This window comes from Salmo salar, chromosome ssa10 (genome assembly GCF_905237065.1).
Source record: "Salmo salar chromosome ssa10, Ssal_v3.1, whole genome shotgun sequence".
NCBI lineage: Eukaryota > Metazoa > Chordata > Actinopteri > Salmoniformes > Salmonidae > Salmo > Salmo salar.
Genome location: NC_059451.1, coordinates 16,427,193 through 16,447,406, shown reverse-complemented (window position 1 = coordinate 16,447,406; position 20,214 = coordinate 16,427,193). Strand labels below are relative to the sequence as shown.

At 41.5% G+C, this 20,214-nt stretch overlaps 3 protein-coding genes across 7 annotated transcripts in view; all 3 read left to right on the top strand.

The window, feature by feature from the left end:
- The first annotated feature begins 859 nt into the window (after positions 1-859).
- Positions 860-6,250, top strand: si:ch211-1a19.3 (uncharacterized). The gene is made up of 5 exons (XM_014216072.2): positions 860-1,340; positions 2,299-2,395; positions 4,777-4,930; positions 5,094-5,215; positions 5,433-6,250. Coding segments are annotated over exons 1-5 (699 nt in total). The 5' UTR covers positions 860-1,016; the 3' UTR covers positions 5,435-6,250.
- Positions 6,251-7,592: 1,342 nt separating this feature from the next.
- Positions 7,593-17,078, top strand: LOC106613618 (PWWP domain-containing DNA repair factor 3A). 5 transcript variants are annotated; one of them, XM_045687390.1, is made up of 16 exons: positions 7,593-8,056; positions 8,409-8,489; positions 8,699-8,769; positions 8,872-8,942; positions 9,834-10,042; positions 10,534-10,615; positions 12,328-12,474; positions 12,566-12,636; positions 12,770-12,849; positions 13,161-13,221; positions 14,099-14,174; positions 14,346-14,396; positions 14,733-14,983; positions 15,082-15,282; positions 15,479-15,581; positions 15,681-17,078. In XM_045687390.1, the coding sequence occupies exons 2-16, from the start codon at positions 8,433-8,435 to the stop codon at positions 15,704-15,706; spliced, it is 1,557 nt and encodes a 518-aa protein (XP_045543346.1). In that variant the 5' UTR covers positions 7,593-8,056; positions 8,409-8,432; the 3' UTR covers positions 15,707-17,078. The 5 variants fall into 5 exon arrangements, with proteins under 5 accessions (XP_045543346.1, XP_014071539.2, XP_014071542.2 ...); XM_014216064.2 differs by having other exon boundaries at positions 7,599-8,056; positions 15,493-15,581; XM_014216067.2 differs by lacking the exon at positions 8,409-8,489 and having other exon boundaries at positions 7,600-8,056; positions 15,493-15,581.
- A 245-nt stretch (positions 17,079-17,323) lies between these two features.
- wdr18 (WD repeat domain 18) overlaps positions 17,324-20,214 on the top strand; it is a 97,453-nt gene continuing 94,562 nt past the window's right edge. Inside the window, exons 1-2 of the mRNA XM_014216070.2 lie at positions 17,324-17,591; positions 18,679-18,789. Coding sequence (XP_014071545.1) covers positions 17,382-17,591; positions 18,679-18,789 — 321 coding nt within the window. The 5' untranslated portion in view covers positions 17,324-17,381. The remainder of the gene's footprint in view (positions 17,592-18,678; positions 18,790-20,214) is intronic.

The window sequence follows — 20,214 nt, the reverse complement described above, 5'->3', positions numbered from 1 at the left end:
TGTCAGTTTAGATTGTGACAGAGGAAAATAATACATACAACCAGGATGCATCCAACTACATCATTATCTATTATGGGTATACAGATTACATACTCAAACAGGAGCAGAGTTCAGTTTTATGTCGTAATTTGTTGATGGAGGGGGCAGACAGCACCTTTTTTCCCTAGTCTATCTAGAACCTAAAATGGTTCATCGGCTGTCCCCATAGGAGAACCCTTTGAGGAACTATTTTTGACTCCAGGTAGAACTCTTTAAGGTTCCATGTAGGAGGGTTCTTTGTGGAACCAAAAAGGGTTATCCTAAATACTTTTTTCTAAGAGCATAGCAACTGGGTTGCCTGAGTTGTTTGGGGTGTGTCTGTGTGCCATGGATTCTCTTAGGGCCCTGCTGGAATGAGTTCAGGAAACACTGAGTCGCTGCCTCAGGCACTGCACTCAGGCTCTTGTGAAAGTGTTTCAAATAAGACATAGCTGAAGAACCAAAACAGGCTGTGTGACTGAACTCTCCACGCGAAGCTGCGTTCAAGGCCAGCTCTATGTGGAGTTGGGAGTCCTGCCAGGTTTCTCTCTGCGACTGAGAAATGGAAACAGAAACACACACCCTTTCAGGGAAAAACACAGCTTTACACCAGGCACTTTGAGGTTTTGCTTTAATTTTCCCCTCATAATGTTCCTTGCAGCCGACACAGTGTGTGTGGGAACAGCTCATATCTCCTCTCTCTGTCTCATGTTCTGATTTACTTTTTAATTACTGCCCCCCCTAACAGGGCATGAAGGGAACAGAGTGGGAGGAAAGGGAGGGCGACAGAGGGGGGAGAGCCAGGGCCACACCCCTTTCCTGTCCAGCAGAGGCAGAGTTTTAGGGGAAGTCCATCCTTTAGACAGACTCAGTCAGTTACTCACTCTGAGAGGAACCTCCTGCCTCTTTACACAGACACCTCTCGCAGGACAGGAAACACTCCGGATCAACTTTTTCTAATCATCATCATCAGCACCACCACAACCTTCTTGTCCACCATGGCCAGCTCCAAGTCATCCCAGACCACCCGCAACATTGTGATCGCCTGCCTGGCCCTGTGGTCGGTAATCTCCCTCATCATTATTGTGGTGTGGGCCACCTCTCCGGACATGAAGAGTGCCAGCCAGTGCCGAGCTGAACTACAGACCCTGACGGAGAAGCACGAGGGGGCCAGGGTGGTGTACGCCAAGAACAAGGCAGCCCTGGAGGAGATGGTGGAGGAGGGCCACGCCAACCAGACCCGACAGCTCAGGGAGACAGAGAGGCTCCTGGAGCGCCTGGGACAGACCAACGTGTCCCTGGATGACTGTCGGCAGGAAAACGTGAGTGTTTGCATTGCCTCGCTTTGCTTTCCCTCCCCTCCCACTCCCCTCTCTGGTTCCCGCAGGCCTGAGGTTACAACTGACTTGCTCAATCCCTCAAGCTGCCACAGTTATCCTCTGCCTCTCTCCTTCTTCTACCCTCTCCGTTGTACCTGACGCCCTTACACATCGTGTCATTTTAGATTGATCGGACATCCAAACCTAATCTAAACGGTCATGGCTACGATTTCATGCTTTTTTGTTGATACCATTTCCATTTGACTGTTTATAACAGTGTCAGTGAAAACACGTTACTGTATCATGCCAAATGATTACTTGTGAAAATAAATGGCAGACCCAAAATCCACATTAGGCCTTTACATAACAACCAGAGGCACAATGGAAAGACAGTATCCATTTAATGTGGACAGTTATGCAAATACTCTGCAAATGCAGCAATCAAAATATTAAAAGCAGCTAGTCTTTCCCAGGGAGTGGGTGGGAGGTCAAGATCAACCCTTCCTGGAAGAAGAGGGAAAGCAGAAATAGGGCACACCACGTCTGTGTCTGAAATGGTACCCTATTCCCTATATAGTGCTCTACTTTTGACCAGAAGTATGTAGGGGAAATGTTGCCATTTCGGCAGCAGTCCATGTTCTTTAAACACAAAGAAATTAATCTTTCACCGTTGTCTTTGATGAGATCATTATTTCCACCTCTTTTCTTCGTAGATACTGTATTAGAGTACATGTGTTCATTGGTGTTGTTTCACATAAAACGCTGGATGAAAGGAATGTTTTCAGAGGCTGTTCTCATAGCCAAATCTGGTTCTGGCACAAGCCTGCTTTCACTCAACATTTCAAATATGTGATAGGAGGGACTCCTTGGGATGACTGTGCCAATGTTCACAGAAGTTGTATTAACTAGTTCTGGAAATTCCTGAGGACTTACTCAATGACCACCACTGTCTTTTTTGCAGGTTATTTTGGGTGGAAACATTACAGTCCTGGAAAAAGAAATTGAGATGCATAAAGAAATCGAGGCAAACCTCACTTCAAAAATCATGCTAAACCAAGGTAGGAAAATTGATGTCACGGTGGGAGGGTATGGGATTTTTGCCTCTGGTATTGGCTACCATGAAAGGAGCACTTTCTCAGCCACGATATTCTTAGCAGCATTTTCCCCTGTAACCATAGAAACCACCCTAGCTACAGTAAATAAATACACATGATTGGTTGGATATTGCTCCTTCAAAAATGAGTTTACATCATCTGAGGCTGTGATTACAAACGTTGGAAACGGATGACAAATTAGGATTTAAGTGCAAGTTTCAGCAGAGTGAATGTCTTCAATAGCCATCCCATCTGTTTACCATTCTTTAAAAGCAGTCACACGGGCTACTTCTACTGTGCCATTAAAAAGTATTCATACTCCTTGACTTATTCCACATTTAGTTGTGTTACAGCCTGAATTTAAAATTGATTAAATAGATTATCCCCCCCCCATCTACACACAATACCCCATAATGACAAAGTGAAAACATGATTTTAGAAAATGTCTGCAAATGTATTAAAAATGAAATACAGAAATATCTCACTTACATAAGTATTCACATCCCTGAGTCAGTACATGTTAGAATCACATTTGGCAGCAATTACAGCTGTGAGTCTTTCTGAGTAAGTCTCTAAGAGCTTTGCACACCTGGATTGTACAATATTTGCACATTATAATTTTTTTAAATTCTTCAAGCGCTGTCAAGTTGGTTGTTGATTATTGCTAGACAGCCATTTTCAAGTCTTGCCATAGATTTTCAAGACGATTTAAGTCAAAACTGTAACTAGGCCACTCAGGAACAACAGCCGATGACAAGCATACCCATAACAGGATGCAGCCACCACTATGCTTGAAAATACAGAGAGTGGTACTCAGTAATGTGTTGTATTGGATTTGCCACAAACATAACACTTTTTAGCAGGACAAAAAGTTAATTGCTTTGCCACATGTTTTGCAGTTTTACTTTAGTGCCTTGCTGCAAACAGGATGCATGTTTTGGAATATTTTTTTTCTGTACAGGATTCCTTCTTTTCACTCTGTCAATTAGGTTAGTATAGTGGAGTAATTACAATGCTGTTGAGCCATCCTCAGTTTCTTGTATCACAGCCATTAAACTCTGTTCCTGTTTCACAGTCCCCCTTGCCCTCATGGTGAAATCCCTGAGTGGTTCCTTCCTCTCCGGCAACTGAGTTAGGAAGGACGCCTATATCTTTGTAGTGACTGGGTGTATTAATACACCATCCAAAGTGTACTTTAAAACTTCACCATGCTCAAAGGGATATTCAATGTCTGCTTTTTTTTTATTTACTTATCTACCAACAGGTTCCTTTTTTTACGTGGCATTGGAAAACCTCCCTGGTCTTTGTGGTTGAATATGTGTTTGAAATTCACTGCTCAACTGAGGGACATGACAAATAATTGTATGTGTGGGGTACAGAGACGAGGTAGTCATTCATAAATCATGTCAAACACTATTATTGCACACAGAGTGATGTGACTTGTTAAGCACATTTTTACTCCTGAACTTATTTAGGCTTGCCATAACAAAGGGGTCGAATAATTGTTGACTCAAGACATTTCAGCTTTGAATTTTTAATTAGTTAAAATTTCAGAAAACATAATTCCACTTTGACATTATAGGGTAATGCGTGTAGTAGGCCAGTGACCAAAACATCTCAATTTAATCCATTTTAAATTCAGGCTGTAACACAACAAAACTCAAGGGGTGTGAGCTAACCGCGAAATGCTGAAAACCCTACAGATAAGAAGTGTATTCCAGAGCTAAGTAAGCTGTAACCAAGGGGCTAGAAAATAAATACCGTAGCTGCGACTTTTTTTTACAGTAGATTTCCTGACTTTGAACAACAGAAGGAAATGATAAGTTCCCGAGTTAAGGCGATATGAAAATGACACATTGTGTGAAAGGGGAGATGCCTGTTCTGATAAATATCAGGCACCCCGCCTTCAACAGGGTCTTAATGAGAAATACGTTTACAACATTTTAGCTGCCTAGGAGAGCCCTGTCAAACAGCATAGCTAGCATCTATTGCTGCATTCTTCGAACATTGGAAAATTTGAAAAACACAGCTAATGTGAGTGAAACCCCTTTGCTGCCAGACAATTCCCAAAATAGTTAAGAGACGTCATGGAGTCATGTACAGTACACCACTCGTACTGATAAGCAATCCTAGGGCCAGACATGACCTTATAAGTTAATAAGGCATTATGTGAACTAGGGATGTCCTATTTTTGTCTATCAAAGAAGACATCGAAAACTACCCAAAGTATGCCTTAGCATTAAATGTCACTGTCATTGAATTTCAAAATTAATTGTTGTAAACATGGATTACATGTTTTATTTCTGTCACTCAGTGTTTTGATTTAGGCCTTATTATGATTTCAGAGCACATCGAATTACTTCAGGAGAACTTGACACAGGCCTCTCACACGTGGGCGTCCTGTGTGGCTTTGCATTCAGCTGCTGAGAGCCAGCGGATAGCAGCCGAGAGCCAGACCAAGGCCTGCGAGTCCAGCAAGCTGTATTTACAGAAGCAGCTGTAAGTATCAATCCAGTGACACTGAGCTGGTACAGATTTACACTGAGCTGGTATGAATTTACACCTTCAGATTGACTACTGTTATGAATCAGCTAAATAAGCCTGGCTGGTTTACCTTTTATGAGTGTTGATATTGTTTCTTGAACCATGGTTATATTTACAGGCAGAAGTGCAAAAAGGATGGTGGCCATGCCGCCGAGCTTTTGGATGATGGAGTTGCCGCACCCCAGACTAGCATTCTTGCCTTGGCCGTGGTCCTCTGCGTCAGTCTACAATTGATAACATGTGAGTGTAATAGCTCAGGGTGCTAACTAAGCATCATTATTCAATGCCATTGAGGCTTATAAGCAGTGGCTGTGTTAGCAGTGTGGAAAAATAAATCAAAGATCATAACAAGCATATAATAAATCGTAGTTTGTTTGATATTCATAGACATGGTCTGCAACTGTCTATAATCCATATCTCAATGTGATAAAATATTTTAATTACACATGGTTTCCAGGAACATAATGCATAGCCAGTGGGGTCAGCGAAGACGATTCAAGGGGAACACTGTTTTCCAGGACAATAAGAGGGACCTGGACTTGATATTATATGGATATCACTGCTGTACATCTTTTACTGTTAGGAAACTAATTGGGGAAACGGTCAATGATTATAGTTTCTTTCGTTTCTTTTTCAATTATATTTTAAGAATTGTTAAACAAAAATGGTAAAACTTAGTCATGGACAAAAGGGTTATACTTATTTGTTGCTTTTGAATGGTTTTCAGCTGCATTTACCACTCTCACATTTATATACATGTTGGCTTATTTTATTGTTGAACCGTACCCTTACCTAGGCTAGAATTGAATTGAATACTTAGGGTTTTAATGCCCATGTTTTGGGATATTTCAAGAAGGCACACTTTCGTTTAGGTTAAAGGTCTCTGTATTTATTTGTGTGTAAATGTTTGAATGTACTTTATAAGTACTGTCTGGTCGTCTCTTGTTTTGTCCTGTTTTGACTTCTCCCCGGTCCCCCCCCCTATTTTTTTTTTTATTCTTACCCTACTAGTGCTTTCCTACTTTTTTGTTGTAGTTTACCTTCTTCCTTTTAATAAACCGTTTTATGTACATGTGATGGTGGGATGGGGAGGGTTAAGAGGTGGAGGAGTTGCGCGACGGGAATGGGTATCAAGAAGACACTAGATAGATAATATTTTGTGCCTGGTGTACTGGTTTTTATATATTTCATATATGATTAATTTGCACCATGTTTTAAATGACAAACAAAAGCTGTCCTGGAGGGGGAATTCATAAAATAAAGTGTGTCCAATTATTTTGGAGCTGGCCATTCATTTCTATACTCTTCTACCAATATTATAAATGGGAAAAATAAGAACATACCGGTAGTTGTTGTTGAGAAGAACATTCATAATACAACAACGACCTGTTGAATGTAGTGGAAAGGAGAGGGGTTCACAGTGAGCTGGGAATGATAATGTGAGGAGCCAAGCCTAGGTTGGGAATTTGGCCATGACACCGGAATGAACCTACACTGATCTGCGATGACTGTTCACCATGGCCAAAATAATGCATTTGGGCCACCTACCTCCAAGGGACCTCCAACCCCCCAAAAAACAACAAAAAGATTGCCAGAAAAAAAAAGCTATTTTATAATGCCATTCTACACATTTTGTCATGAGGCTGAGAGCAAATTTTGCCGTTTTAAAGCAAATTTCCTGCAATTCTACACATTTTGGGTTAGGCCAGAGCCAGAAAACATGTAGGCAAAGCGACATTTAGAAAATGTGTAATTGGCATTGATACTCTAATTGTTAGAGATGATCCAATCGCTGTTGACTTTGTTTTGTACAACATCTCTCATTTTGACGTCACCACAAACAACTTCAACAATGGCAGTCTCCGAATGAAGTATGTAGCGAACATAAAGCAGCAGAGGAATTCAGTTTGAGTCGTCAGACGAATTAATTTACACCTTCGATTGACTACTGTTATGAATCAGCTAAACACACATTTCCTGCTGTTCTACACATTTTGCCATGAGGCTGAGAGAAATGTTTGCCGTTTTAAAGCAAATTTCCTGCAATTCTCCACATTTTGCCATTGCTTATGACTGTTCATCTGCTATCATGGGGGGCCCCCTGGAGGTGGGCCCCAACCAAAGGGTGATGGCACCCTTTGCAGGACACTTCCCCCATCATCACTGCCCTGGCGTGCGACCATATAAATTACTGGTCTAGAGCTTTGGAATGTCCTGTATCAGAGCAAGGAGTGCCCCTACTGGCCCTCACACAAGGGCGTCTGGTAGCAGCCAGAGGCCTACTGTACTGTCTGGACAGATGCATCGACAAGTGTATGCTAATGCATTGTTTGCCTTACAGCGCACACTTTGTTGAAATAACACCCCTCTCGCCTGGAAATATTATATTAGCCTCACAGTCTGTGATTGTGGTGGCAATAGTAAAACTAGGTTGTGACTAGATTGGCTACAGTTACGGACGGAAGTGATGCATAAATTGCCCAAATATAAAATTGAGTTGTTTCTGGGTGATTTTTTGCATTTTAACTAACCCTTTTCCTAACCGTGACCTAATTGTCCTAACCTGCTATGCTATTTATGCTAACCTGCTGTGTAGGGTGGCACGAAGCCTAGCGGTTTAGAGCGTTGGGCCAGTAACTGAAAGGTCGCCTGAATGGACTAAGGTGAAAAATGTTCCCATGAGCAAGGCACTTAGCCCTAATTGCTCGAGTAAATCACGCTGGATAAGAGTGTCTGCTAAATTGTAAACGTGTAAATTCTCCGAACCTGCTACGAAAAGTAAATTCTGTATACGCCATGTAATTGTTATCGTATAACATTTTGATTAACACACTGTACCTACCGGTAGCCTGCTTCTTCCCCCAATTCAAATCTGCTTGCGTGCGCAGCGTATGACGCGGCTGGCCATGAGACGAGAGTGGAATATGGAGGGACTTTATGTTATGAATGTGGTAAAGTTTCTTTCGGAGCTATCCCTGACAGTAGCAACTAGCTACAGTACTCTTCTAGTTTCGACCAAATTGTAGCCTAGCTGATGTGGTGACTGGATAAACTAGTTCCTGTCACACCTCAATCAACTGAGTGAGTAACATATACTGCAAAATCTATTTGCGTGGTATGTCAGGGGATATTCATTGTTTTTTGTTTGCTCATAATGACGACTACAGTAGTTGGCTGGCCCACTGCAAATGCGAAAGTGGTTAGGATTTGTTTTGATACGAAGGAACAGTAAACCCATCAACTACAGTTACTTAAGGAACATTTAGTAGCAGGACTTTCGTTTTTTTGTTCGAGCTATCAAATAATCAGCCATGTCTGCCAGTAATATTTTTGAAACGTCATAGCTAGACGATAGCCTCACAACCATAGTAATAAGAATGATAATATTCATTCTTAATTCTATGCTCACCACATTGAGATTGTCGCCCTGCAGATTCTGGGTAGCTAGCTAGTTTACATGGAAGCATCTGAATATCTCCTATGCAAGTGGAAAGGCCACCACTGGCCAGCTAAGGTAAGGCAAAGACATTGCTAGGCTAACATCCTTTGGATACGTGCACATACACAAATGACCACACATCCCTGTCAGTATCAGATGGAATTGTAAACACGTGGAATCAGTACACATGTTCTCAAAAGCTCCCTCTAGTACAGTATTTTGGAGGGGAGGGGTGCAGTATTTAGCATCCGTTTCACATACAGCTATTGTTTCACTTGTACAAGGTTTTGAGAAGGGTGTGTAATTCCAAGAGGAAGAAGGATATGGAAGTGGAAATGTTGGGAGAAGGTCACAGGTAGGCCCCCTCTTGTTATTGACAAATTCAGTAGTCTTGTCTCGCTCTGACATGGATACATTCATCAATAACTATTGGAGGAGTGTGTATTTTGTTTTGCAGAGTGTGGGTGCAGCAGAAGGAAACGCAAGCCCTGACCCAAGAATGCATCGAGAGCATCTCTGGACATCTGAGTAAGTCCCACAACACTTCTCTGTCAACATACAGTACCTTCATTTATTAACCAGTGCCAGTCAATTCTTCCTCCTAACCACAAGTTATCTTATGTCACATGACTAGAGGCATTGGAAGTGGCTCCGTTCATGTACAATGAGCCTCATTTCCTTTTCAGATATGCAGTTTGACACCTTTATACTGTCCAACTTCCTCTCCCATATCACCTACAAGCCACCTGAAGCAGGGATTCTTTCCTTGTAGCTGCCTAGGCCTTTGTGTGTTGGTGTTTCTCTAGTCAACATTCGGTTCCACTTCAATTTGTCCCGTTGAGATGATAAACATTTTGTAATTATAAACCTGGCTCACTTTCAGCAGTTGTCAAAACATTTACATAATTTAATTCCGATACCATTTCAGATTAGGGAGTGACTTCCCATAAGTAGGCCCTTGAGTTAGTGAGTACTTGTAGGACAAAGTGTTGTACAGTTGAGTGGAATCTTCATTTGCATACTCGATATGTTACTCACCTTACTGCCATATTTGGTGATACTAATGCAAAAGCAGAGCTCTTGATTTTGCAAAACAATAAAGACCTGACCAGTTATAGTGAAATGATTTAATTTGTCACGTAGCCTAGTTATTTGGCATGATTGATAATCTAGTGTAAAGGGCAGATATTTTGGACATCATGGGATCAGATAAGAGTAAAGATGCTAACATAGACAGTAGGCCTACATGTTCAAATGAGATTATACATGTCTACTACAATGCCTTGTTTGCTATTATGTGATCGTTGGTTACAATATGATCAAGGGTGCTTGCATACAATGTCACTTAAATCTCCCACATCACTCTTATCCCAACCTTGTGAAGACTGAACAACAATAATATCTTTCATCCTCGCGCAGGTGATCATGCTTCCAAAAGGAGTGACCCAATAAGAGAATTGAAATACCGGAGAGCACTGCGCTTGGCATTGGATATGTTCCCCTCTGGAGAGACGAGCAGCACTCTGGTGTTAGGAGACCCCAGAACATCCGAAAAGGGAAGAGACCAACAGTTGCCATCGGCGCCTGAAGAGCAAGAAACAAGAGCAAGACGCGTCATCCGAGCAAATGTGAGGCCAAGTGATACAGAAGCAGACCAGGAAAGCACAAAACTTAGAGAGACAGTAGTAGATACTGAAGTGTGCTCAAACGAGGTCCTCACAAGGCCGTAAGATTAGAAGGAAGTGTTGCAATAGTCAGAGACGGTGGACCCAGCAAGCCCAGTGGTCCAGCTTGTGGAATTCTAGGAATTTGAGTGAGAATGAGGATACCAGTCCACCAAAGTAAGCCAATACATCACCAGAGAACACATCAGGCCATTCCAGTCCCAAGTTATGGGTTGCCTATGGCTGTGAGACACCGAAGCAAAGGGCAGCCAAGTTCAGACTTATGTATAGGCACGCTGAGACACAGGTACTTCTGCGCTTAATTCACGAGAACTAGTCAGTCACCACTGCAACTGATTCAATGCTTTAACATTGCTCTCCACTACTTTTGACGCCAGTTGAGTTTATAATGCCATCATAACAACCATGTCATGATGTTGTTTATGTCCCCACAGAACCCTCAGTCTGAGGAAAACAACGATTGTGCCTCTCAGAAAACAAGTCCGGGTGCAGCTCAAGAGAATATCACTGTTCACAGTAAGCCAAATAGATTCTAAGTGCATACAGTGCATTCGGAAGGTATTCAGACCCCTTGACTTTTGGCGCTGGAGGGGATAGCTGCCGTTTTACGGGCTCCTAACCACCTGTGGTATTTTGTGTTTTTTTTGCATGGTTTGTAACTTATTTTGTTCATAATGTTGGTGCTACCGTCTCTTACTCGGTAACGGTACCCCCCTGTATATAGCCTCGTTAGTTATTTTATTGTTAATTTAGTTTATTCAGTAAAAATTCTCTTAACTATTTCTTGAAGTGCATTGTTGGTTAAGGGCTTGTAAGTAAGCATTTCACGTTAAGGTCTCTACACCTGTTGTATTCGGCATATTTTGTTACGTTACAGCCTTATTCTAAAATGTATTAAATAGTGTTTTCCCCTCATCAATCTACACACAATATCCCATAATGCCAAAGCAAAAACAGGTTTAGACATTTTTACAAATTAAACAGATCACATTTACATAATTATTCAGACCCTTTACCCAGTACTTTGTATGACGCCAGAAGCTTGGGACACCTGTATTTGGGGACTTTCTCTCATTCTTCGCTGCAGATCTTCTCAAGCTCTGTCGGGTTGGATGGGGAGCGTCGGTTTGAGGCTATTTTAAGGTCTCTCCAGAGATGTTTGATCAGGTTCAAGTCTGGGCTCTGGCTGGGCTACTCACATTGAGACTTGTCCCGAAGCCACTCCTGCATTGTCTTGGCTGTGTGCTTAGGGTCGTTGTCTTGTTGGAAGGTGACCCTTCGTCCCAGTCTGAAGTCCTGAGTGCTCTGGAGCAGGTTTTCATCAAGGATCTCTGTACTTTGCTCCATCCATCTTTCCTTTGAGCCTGACTAGTCTCCCAGTCACTGCCGCTGAAAATACATCCCCACAGCATGATGCTTCCACCACCATGCTTCACCGTAGGGATGGTGCCAGTTTTCCTCCAGATGTGATGCTTGGCATTCAGGCCAAAGAGTTCAATCTTGGTTTCATCAGACCAGAGAATCTTCTTTCTCATAGTCTGAGAGTCCTTTAGGTGCCCTTTAACAAACTGTGATTCCAAACTTCTTCCATTTAAGAATGATGAGGCCACTGTGTTCTTGGGGACCTTCAATGCTGCAATAATTTTTTTGGTACCCTTTCCCAGATCTGCGCCTCGACACAATCCTGTCTCAGCTCTACGGACAATTCCTTCGACCTCATGGCTTGGTTTTTGCTCTGACATGCACTGTAAACTGTGGGACCTTATATATATATATATATATATATATATATAGACAGGTGTGTGCCAAATCCTGTTCAATCAATAACATTTACCACAGGGGGACTCAATCACGTTGTAGAAACATCTCAAGGATGGTCAATGGAAACAGGATGCACCTGAGCTCAATTTCGAGTCATAGCAAAGGTTCTGAATACTTATGTAAATAAGTAATTTTAAAAAATTAAATAAATTTGCTACAATTTCTAAAAACCTGTTTTCACTTTGTCATTATGGGGTATTGTGTGTAAATTAATGAGGGAAAAAAATGTATTTGATCAATTTTAGAATAAGCCTGTAACGTAACAAAATGTGGAAAAAGTCAAGGGGTCTGTATAATTTACGAATGCACTGTATGCCATTCAATGTAAGCAGGAACACTTGAATGTTCCATTTGAAGATTGTAGATTGTAAAAAGTTGGTATGTGTGAAATTTGTGTCACTGCATAGGTGTGGCCGATGTATCAAGTGATTTGAGCCTTACTCCACCTTCTTCATCCCCACTGCAACCGCTCCAAGTGTCCTTCGACGAACAGGAGGACAGTAGTCTGGAGGATGAGGAGGATGATGACCTACCCAGTTTCACTTCGCCAAAGAGTAAGCTAGTTTTAAACTGCTCTCTAAACTGCATGTCTTTACTGTGTTATGAAAGATTGGATGATTTTCTTTTTGTGACCCCCCCCCCCAGAAACCCTATCCATCACAAAGGGAGCTTGTGTCTGGTGTAAATATCAACGTTGTCCCTTCTGGCCTGCTATGGTAATTTTCATTAGTCCAATTGATTTTGACTCCTACTCATTCCTAGTATGCTTTCTTCTATCATTAGTGATTTGGAATGGGACTGGACTTACACTTGCATGTATGACATGTTTGCTTCTCATTTCATCGTCAGGTCATGTATGTTTCCCGCAAAGAGAAGAAAGCCAGCGTCGTGTTCATCGACACATTTCTTTTCACACAGAAGAGGAAGGGGTGAGCATCTTCAGTAATACTAATAATGATTGTAGATATGAAAGTGTAGATGTTTCCAGACATCATTTATGCAGGGAAGCTGTTTTCGTGTGCTGTTATTAGCTGTAACCAATGATCTCTATGAAAACAAGACAAATATGTATGTTTATGGCTGTAACCTGAAGGAATTTGCTCTTTACGAAAGAAGGCAGGAAGGAAACATGAATCATTCGCATAGTTCTGCCCTCTTGTGGCGCCAATGTAAGTCACATATTTATTTAGTGACACGACTTTGAAGGATGAATAAAACATTTTATTTTACCCTTCTTTAGTGTCAAGGTCTCCTTAAAGAATATCAAGCCCTTTGACTGTGAGGAGTCAAATGAGTTGGTGGTGAGATTTTTCTTTACTTGCACTTAAAGTATATGATAAATATTATGTCATTAATGTGCCATGGTTGACTTCCAAATATTGACATGTAGATCCAGTTTTCCATTCAACCTTCTTATGCAAGTGAAGTACATGTTAGGTAAAAATGGCATGACAGACCTGATAGAAGCATCAAATGTTCCAAATGTCGACAAAAATCAAACATGCTAGACAAGGTGAGATCTTTTCATGTCTGTAAATTGTATTATGCGAGAAATATTGAGATAATAACCATCATATCGAAGTAAACGTGGGACACGTGATGACGGGTTGTCCTCCCACTATGACTCGGGAAAGCATGCAGTTTATTAGGCTACAGATGAAATAAGTCACATGGTGGTGACAGTGCACATCGATGAGCTTGATGCTCCTTTCCAATAAATGTTGAGGATCTTATTCTGATGACATGTTAATCGATGCTTGTCTGCCGTTTGACAAATGCAAATAATATCGCTCTATTGTCCAAAATAATCCCGTGATGTAGGCTATACCCGCACTGTATCTGCGAGCTGTTGGCTAGGGCGCATGTGCCAAGACCAGAGTGGGCACGTTCGCTATATAACGCAAAACATTTTTGTGACAAAGCCATCAGTAGAGTTGAAAATGTGATGGAAACCCAAAGTTATTTTTAGGTGCACTATGTCATCACGCATCTCTCGTTGGAAAATGCCCATATTGTTTTTCTGCAGTTTTTAGATTATTCACATGAAAATTAGTCACCAATTGGATGGAAACCTAGCTATTGAAATTACTATTTTTACTTATTAACTTACTGTCTATATGTTACTTCAGTTGACGTATGTATGGAGAATGTGAGGTGAAATGTGGGTATCTCTCACAGGACAAAGCCAAGGAGAAATATGGTACTGCCATCCACTATTGCCTGAAGCTTATTGGGGACTATAGAATTCGCCTTGGTAAGAGAACCTTCAAACATAGGAGGTTAGAATTTGACTCTTTGTCCAATGTCTTCAGTTGGATATGCAGTACACAATGTTTTGTAGCTAGTGTTTCAATCAATTGAGGTTCTAAGCCTGCATATAATTGAATGACCAGTGAATCAAATGTTTATGCATTTGTTCCCCCAGGTTGTGGTTCATTTTCCGGTTCCCTCGTTGAGTATGTTGCTGATGACATCAGTAAGTTTTGAAATGGCCTGTGTTCAAAGTCATTTTTTGTACCTATTTCATTGCTATTTAATGCCAATTCCTAGGTGCAAGCAAGTCCGGTGCTTCCACAGACTGGCAGGAACAACTATCAAAACAAACCATGTGCCAAGGAGGCGATAGTAGAATGAGGATATGGAGCAACATTTCTTGACAGGAACCTACATACTCTGGTTGATAACAATGGGGCATTCTTCTCTATGAACCATTGTGAAAGTTTAACACTTGTTTAACATTGTCAGATTTTCACTGTATAATAATTATTGCCAATTCCAATGTATTACTCCTATTTGTGCTCCTGCCCTCCAGGCATCCCTATGAGAAAGCTGTACCTTCTCGGCCCGTCTGACAGTTACCTGGCCTCGCCAAGTCAAGACTTGGAGGACCAGAGAAGTTACCAGGGGACTCCGGAAGACCATGCGACCACCGAGGGCAGTGACCAGGAGCCACAGGTCTCCAAGAGACTGCTACCTGACCGTGCCAAGGCTGCACGGGACCGGGCCAACGACAAACTACTGCAGTTCATCGTCGATAAAAGAGGCGTGGAAAGGCACTTGCAGGTCAGAGAGTTAGTAAGCTGAGGGAAGAAGAGAGTAAAACATAGCTTATCCCTGGGCATAAGTTAGGCACCTTTTCTTCTCTTTTCTCCATATCATAGGCTATTATCAGTGGTCAGGTGGTGTCCAAGTGGCTGAAGGCCTTCCGCAAGGCCAGTGGTCAAGCAGTGGACCCCTACTTTGAGACGGACCAGCAGGTGGAGCAGGTTTTCACTTACCTCAGGAGCATCATGGAGGAAGCCTTGCCAAGTCTGCCAGAGTTGGATCAGATCCGTTTCATCCTCGAAGTGCTCTTACCAGAGGTGACTCAATGTCTTGAGTGTTGTTGCAGATTGGTCCTAGATTTGTACATGCACAAATGGCATGACAACAATTGTGAGAGTTAGCTATTACAGTGAAGCGCATTCAAATGCGACCAGGCTAGTGTTCTTGTAGTAGTATGCAAATACAGAACAAAATGTAATTCAAACTGTCCTTTCTTTTATTCCATCTCACAAGTTTGATATTTTCAGGCTGTCATTCATGGAATCTCGGAGGTCGATGACATATCCCTGGTTAAGGCCGAAGAGAAATACTCACAAGGGCCTGGCATCAGTAATAGGTGAGAGGTTGACTCTGTATTTGTCTATTCTTTTTTGTGATTTCATGGACTGTAGCTTGTTTTTATTTTTCTGATAGTATTTCCCTTTAATCATTTCAGAGAGCGAGAGGAGTTTGACCTTATGATTGTGCAGCAGATGAAGAAAAGGCAAAGCAGAAAAGATAAAGAATAAGAAGAGTTGTGTGTGTGTTCTGTTTCGGGTTTGCATTGGCTAATGCCACTAGTGTTTATTGTTCATAGGTTACGTGTTTATAGGTTTACATACTCTTTATTTTTCAATACAATAATTTGTATACTGAACAAAAATATTAACGCAATATGCAACAATTTCAAAGATTTTACTGAGTTACAGTTCCTATAAGGAAATCAGTCAATTGAAATAAATTCATTAGGCCCTAATCTATGGATTTCACATGACTGGGAATACAGATATGTATCTGTTGGCCACAGATACCTTGAAAAATGTTAGGGGTGTGGATCAGTATCTGGTGTTACCACCATTTGCCTCAAGCAGCGTGACACATCTTCACATAAAGTTGATCAGGCTGTTGATTGTGGTCTGTGGAACTCCTTTTCAATGGCTGTGTGAAGTTTCTGGATATTGGCGGTAACTGGAACACGCTTACACGATCCAGCGCATTCCAAACATACTCCATTTCTGGTGAGTATGCAGGCCATGGAAGAACTGGGACATTTTCCAGGAATTGTGTACAGATCCTTGCGACATGAGGCCTGTACATTATTATGCTGAAACATGAGGTGATGGCGACAGATGAATGGCATGACAATGGGCCTCAGGATCTTGTCACAGTGTATCTGTGCATTCAAATTGCCATTGATGAAATGCAATTGTGTTCTTTGTCCATAGCTTATGCCAGCCCATACCATAACCTCACCACTACCATGGAACACTATTCACAACGTTGGCATCAGCAAACCGCTCACCTACATGACGCCATACACGTGTTGTGAGGCAGTTTATGGTAGAGAAATTAACATTAAATTCTCTTATTTCAGCTCATGAAACACTTTACATGTTGCATTTATATGTTTGTGCAGTGTACATTGGTGTAGCTATAACGGTGGTGGTTTGTTTATTTTCCATGGCTTTCCCCCCTACAATTATTTTCTGGAGCTACAGTTGAATGGAATCCACAATTGCATACTCAGTATGTTACTCAACTTCCTGCCATAATTGGTGATACAGATGCAAAAGTAGAGCTCTTGAAAAAGCTAAATTCCACCAAGTTAAAGTGAAATTAGGTCATTTGTCACGCGGTCTAGTTATTTGGCATGATTGATCATCTTGTGTAATGTGCGGAGATATGTACAAATTGAAATAGCCTCAACAGTGGTGGTTTGTTTCTTTTCAATGTATTTTCCTTTACAATTATTTTATTGAACTTGTTGCTATTATTCTGGGTGAGTTATGTTTGTATTGCCAAAGCACAAAACGGACCTCAGGATGAAAGAAATAAAATTACGTTGTTGTTTTTACACAAGTGTGTTTGCTGCATATATTCTCTTTTGCCAAGACGGCCGTGATTGGGAGTCCCATATAGCGGCGCACAATTGGTGCTAGTTAGGGTTTGGCCGGTGTTTGGTCACAAAGTCGTCCGAGTTAGGATTTGGACGGTGTAGGCCGTTATTGTAAATAACAATTTGTTCTTAACTGACATGCCTAGTTAAATAAAGGTAATAAACCTACATAACCCAGAATACATACCTTCAATCAGGAAATGACGTATGCGCATGCGTTGAGTTCCTTTACATCCAAAACAACACGCGTGCTGTTCCAAGATGTCCGCGCCTATTGAAATAGTTCTGAGTACCGATTCCGCTGGACAGCTATGGAACTGTGCCGTTCTGGAACTCCATTCTGGTGCAAATCTCTTGGCCTATCGAGGTGGCAATACTTCTTCGAGGTCACTCACAGTTTTGAATGGAGAGTACATCCTCGGAGCCCAACTCGGGAAAAACTTCATCAACGTGTGGGAAATCCAGAGAAAGGTAACGTTAGCTAGGTAACGTTGGCTAGCTTGCTAGGGGCGCGAGCGCTGTTCATAGCTATCTGGAGATAATGCGCTGAAAGGTCTCTGGACATAGCTAGTTAACGTTACAAATGGCTAGCTTGTTTGATCGTATGTCTGTCCGGTTAGCTAGTTTAGCAAGGTGGCTAACGTTATTCATTGTGAAACGCGTTTTCTGTCGTTAGCTAGATACGGATAGAAGATGGGCCTAACTGTTGCACATGGGATGAATGTACGATTTTTGTTTTGTTTTAGTCCAGCACTAACACACCTCATTCATCTAATCAACCGTTTATCAGGTGCATTAGGACTGGACTGGAACATTATTCTGCACACCATGGGGTTCTCCGGGCTTGAAGAATATTGGGGCAGTGATGGTACACTCCATAGTACTATATTGACTGTCAAAATAAAGGAAACACTTGAGTAAATGAGGGATCCAAAGTACATTGAAAACTGGTGCTTCCACACAGGTCTTACTCCAGAGTTAATTAAGCAATTAACATCTCATCATTCTTAGGGTCATGTATAAAACATGCATAGCTGGCCGTTATTTTGATTACCATGGCTAGAATAAGATATCTGTGACTTTGAAAGAGGGGTCTCAAAGAAGCATAGGGGGTTTAAAGGCTGTGTGTGTGTGTCAATCACCAGGTCTCAACCCAATTGAACACTTATGAGAGATTCTGGAGTAGCACCTGAGACAGCATTTGAAACTGTGGTGGCTCGTGGTGAATAGAAGACCCAATTTAAGTTGATGTTTCCTTTATTTTGGCAGACACCTGTACATTCATGGTGTGGAATTATGTATAACACATTACTTTTATGTGAACTATATTGTTCCAGTGGGTGAACAAGATGTGGGGGTCATATTAAAATGCTGACATTCGTTTTCTCTGTGGAATAAAGCAAACATGTTTTTGTGGCGATAGTCTCAAAGGTTGCCTGAATGAATATCTATAGAATTAGATGCAAGTACCGGTATTGGCTACAAAGCTAATGGAACTAAATATCCCATTCCGATCTAGGCTGACAGGCATCAAACATGTACATCTTTTTTATTTCAGGATCAGCTGCAGCAGAAAATTGTGTGCCCTGGGATTGTGACATGCCTGACTGCATCCCCCAATGGCCTGTACTTGGTGGCAGGCATTGCTGATGCCATCTACTTATGGGAGGTGAGACAGATATGTGACCGACCGCCTTGATTCGGTCTTATGTAGCAACATTTGAAATGTTGTTTTTTACATTGGATAAAAGTAGAGACTCAGCTAGAAAATCATATATCATACACTGCAGTTGAAGAACAATTGGGAAGTAATTCTGCTTTAAAGTTGATAAACTTGTAACTCCACTTTTGAGAAAATGGCCCATGAATGTTTTGGTACACCTACTGGAGAGCTCTTTGTTGTCTACACCCATTCAGCATCATTCACACACTCTTAAGCCTTAGCCCCACCCATCTCTTTAAGGATTCACATGAGATCATTTGCTAAACAGAGTGATTACTGAACAGCCAAAGATTTCAAGACTAAAAGTGGTGACAGTAGTAGCCTACAATAAGGAAAAACACCAAGTAAAAATACACTTGATCTTGGCCTATATCCTAATCTGACTTTGGTGCAGGTCATGTTCTTCACGTTACTGTCTCTGGTGAACACACATTATATAAAAAGTTGAGTTGTCACATTCACAGGATACAGAAGGTGTAAACAGTACAGTGAAATGGTAACTTGCGTAGTAGCAATATCAAAAACGGATAGTGTTCAGATACAAATATTTTGTAATTATTTGATGACGATTACCCGACATGCTAGTCTAAATTGATGGGTCATGTGAAGGAAATGCTATAACCACCCCCCCCCCAGCCACATATAGCTAAGTGGATGGGTCACTATTGTCTAGACATGTACACATGTTCATGAAATACTATAGATGGCCGTAATCATCCCAAGACACACCTGGCCAACTTGATGGGTCATGTAATCATCTGGTGAAGTGTTTTTAGACATGTACTAGTAGCTAGCTAAACAATGAACCAGCATTATCCCAACTCATACTACTACCTACCGATACAAACATTGTCATAGCTGTAGTATGAATCTGCAGGTAGCTAAAGCTAACCAACCATGTTCAATGTTTGCTAGCTAACATTAGGCTATAACTAAGAATGCAAATGGGTTTCTGATTCGAATAATATTACTACACTGATCATACACGTAACGTTAGCGAGCCAGCAAGCTAATGTTCGCTAGCTAGCGAACAGTCCGCTTTAACTTGCAATGAAAACAACTTTCTGAAAAAACGTATATATATGAAAATGTAGCCAGACTCTTACCCGTATAAATGGATGAATGCTTCACGGCAGACTGAACCGTTTAATTCCATTTTGAGTGTAGCTACATCTTGTTTGGCCAGTGTTTTGTCAAGTCACTCTGGTTCACACTGACCGTGGCGTGTGCAGAAAGTAGAAAATCACTTTTTCCAACTGATCTGTCGATAGCGCCTGCTAAATTTAGGGTATCAATGTTGAGAGAATTTGCCAAACTTTTGTAGTTCTCGATGGTTGTTATATATTTCAAAAACTACGTGGATGAAAGGAC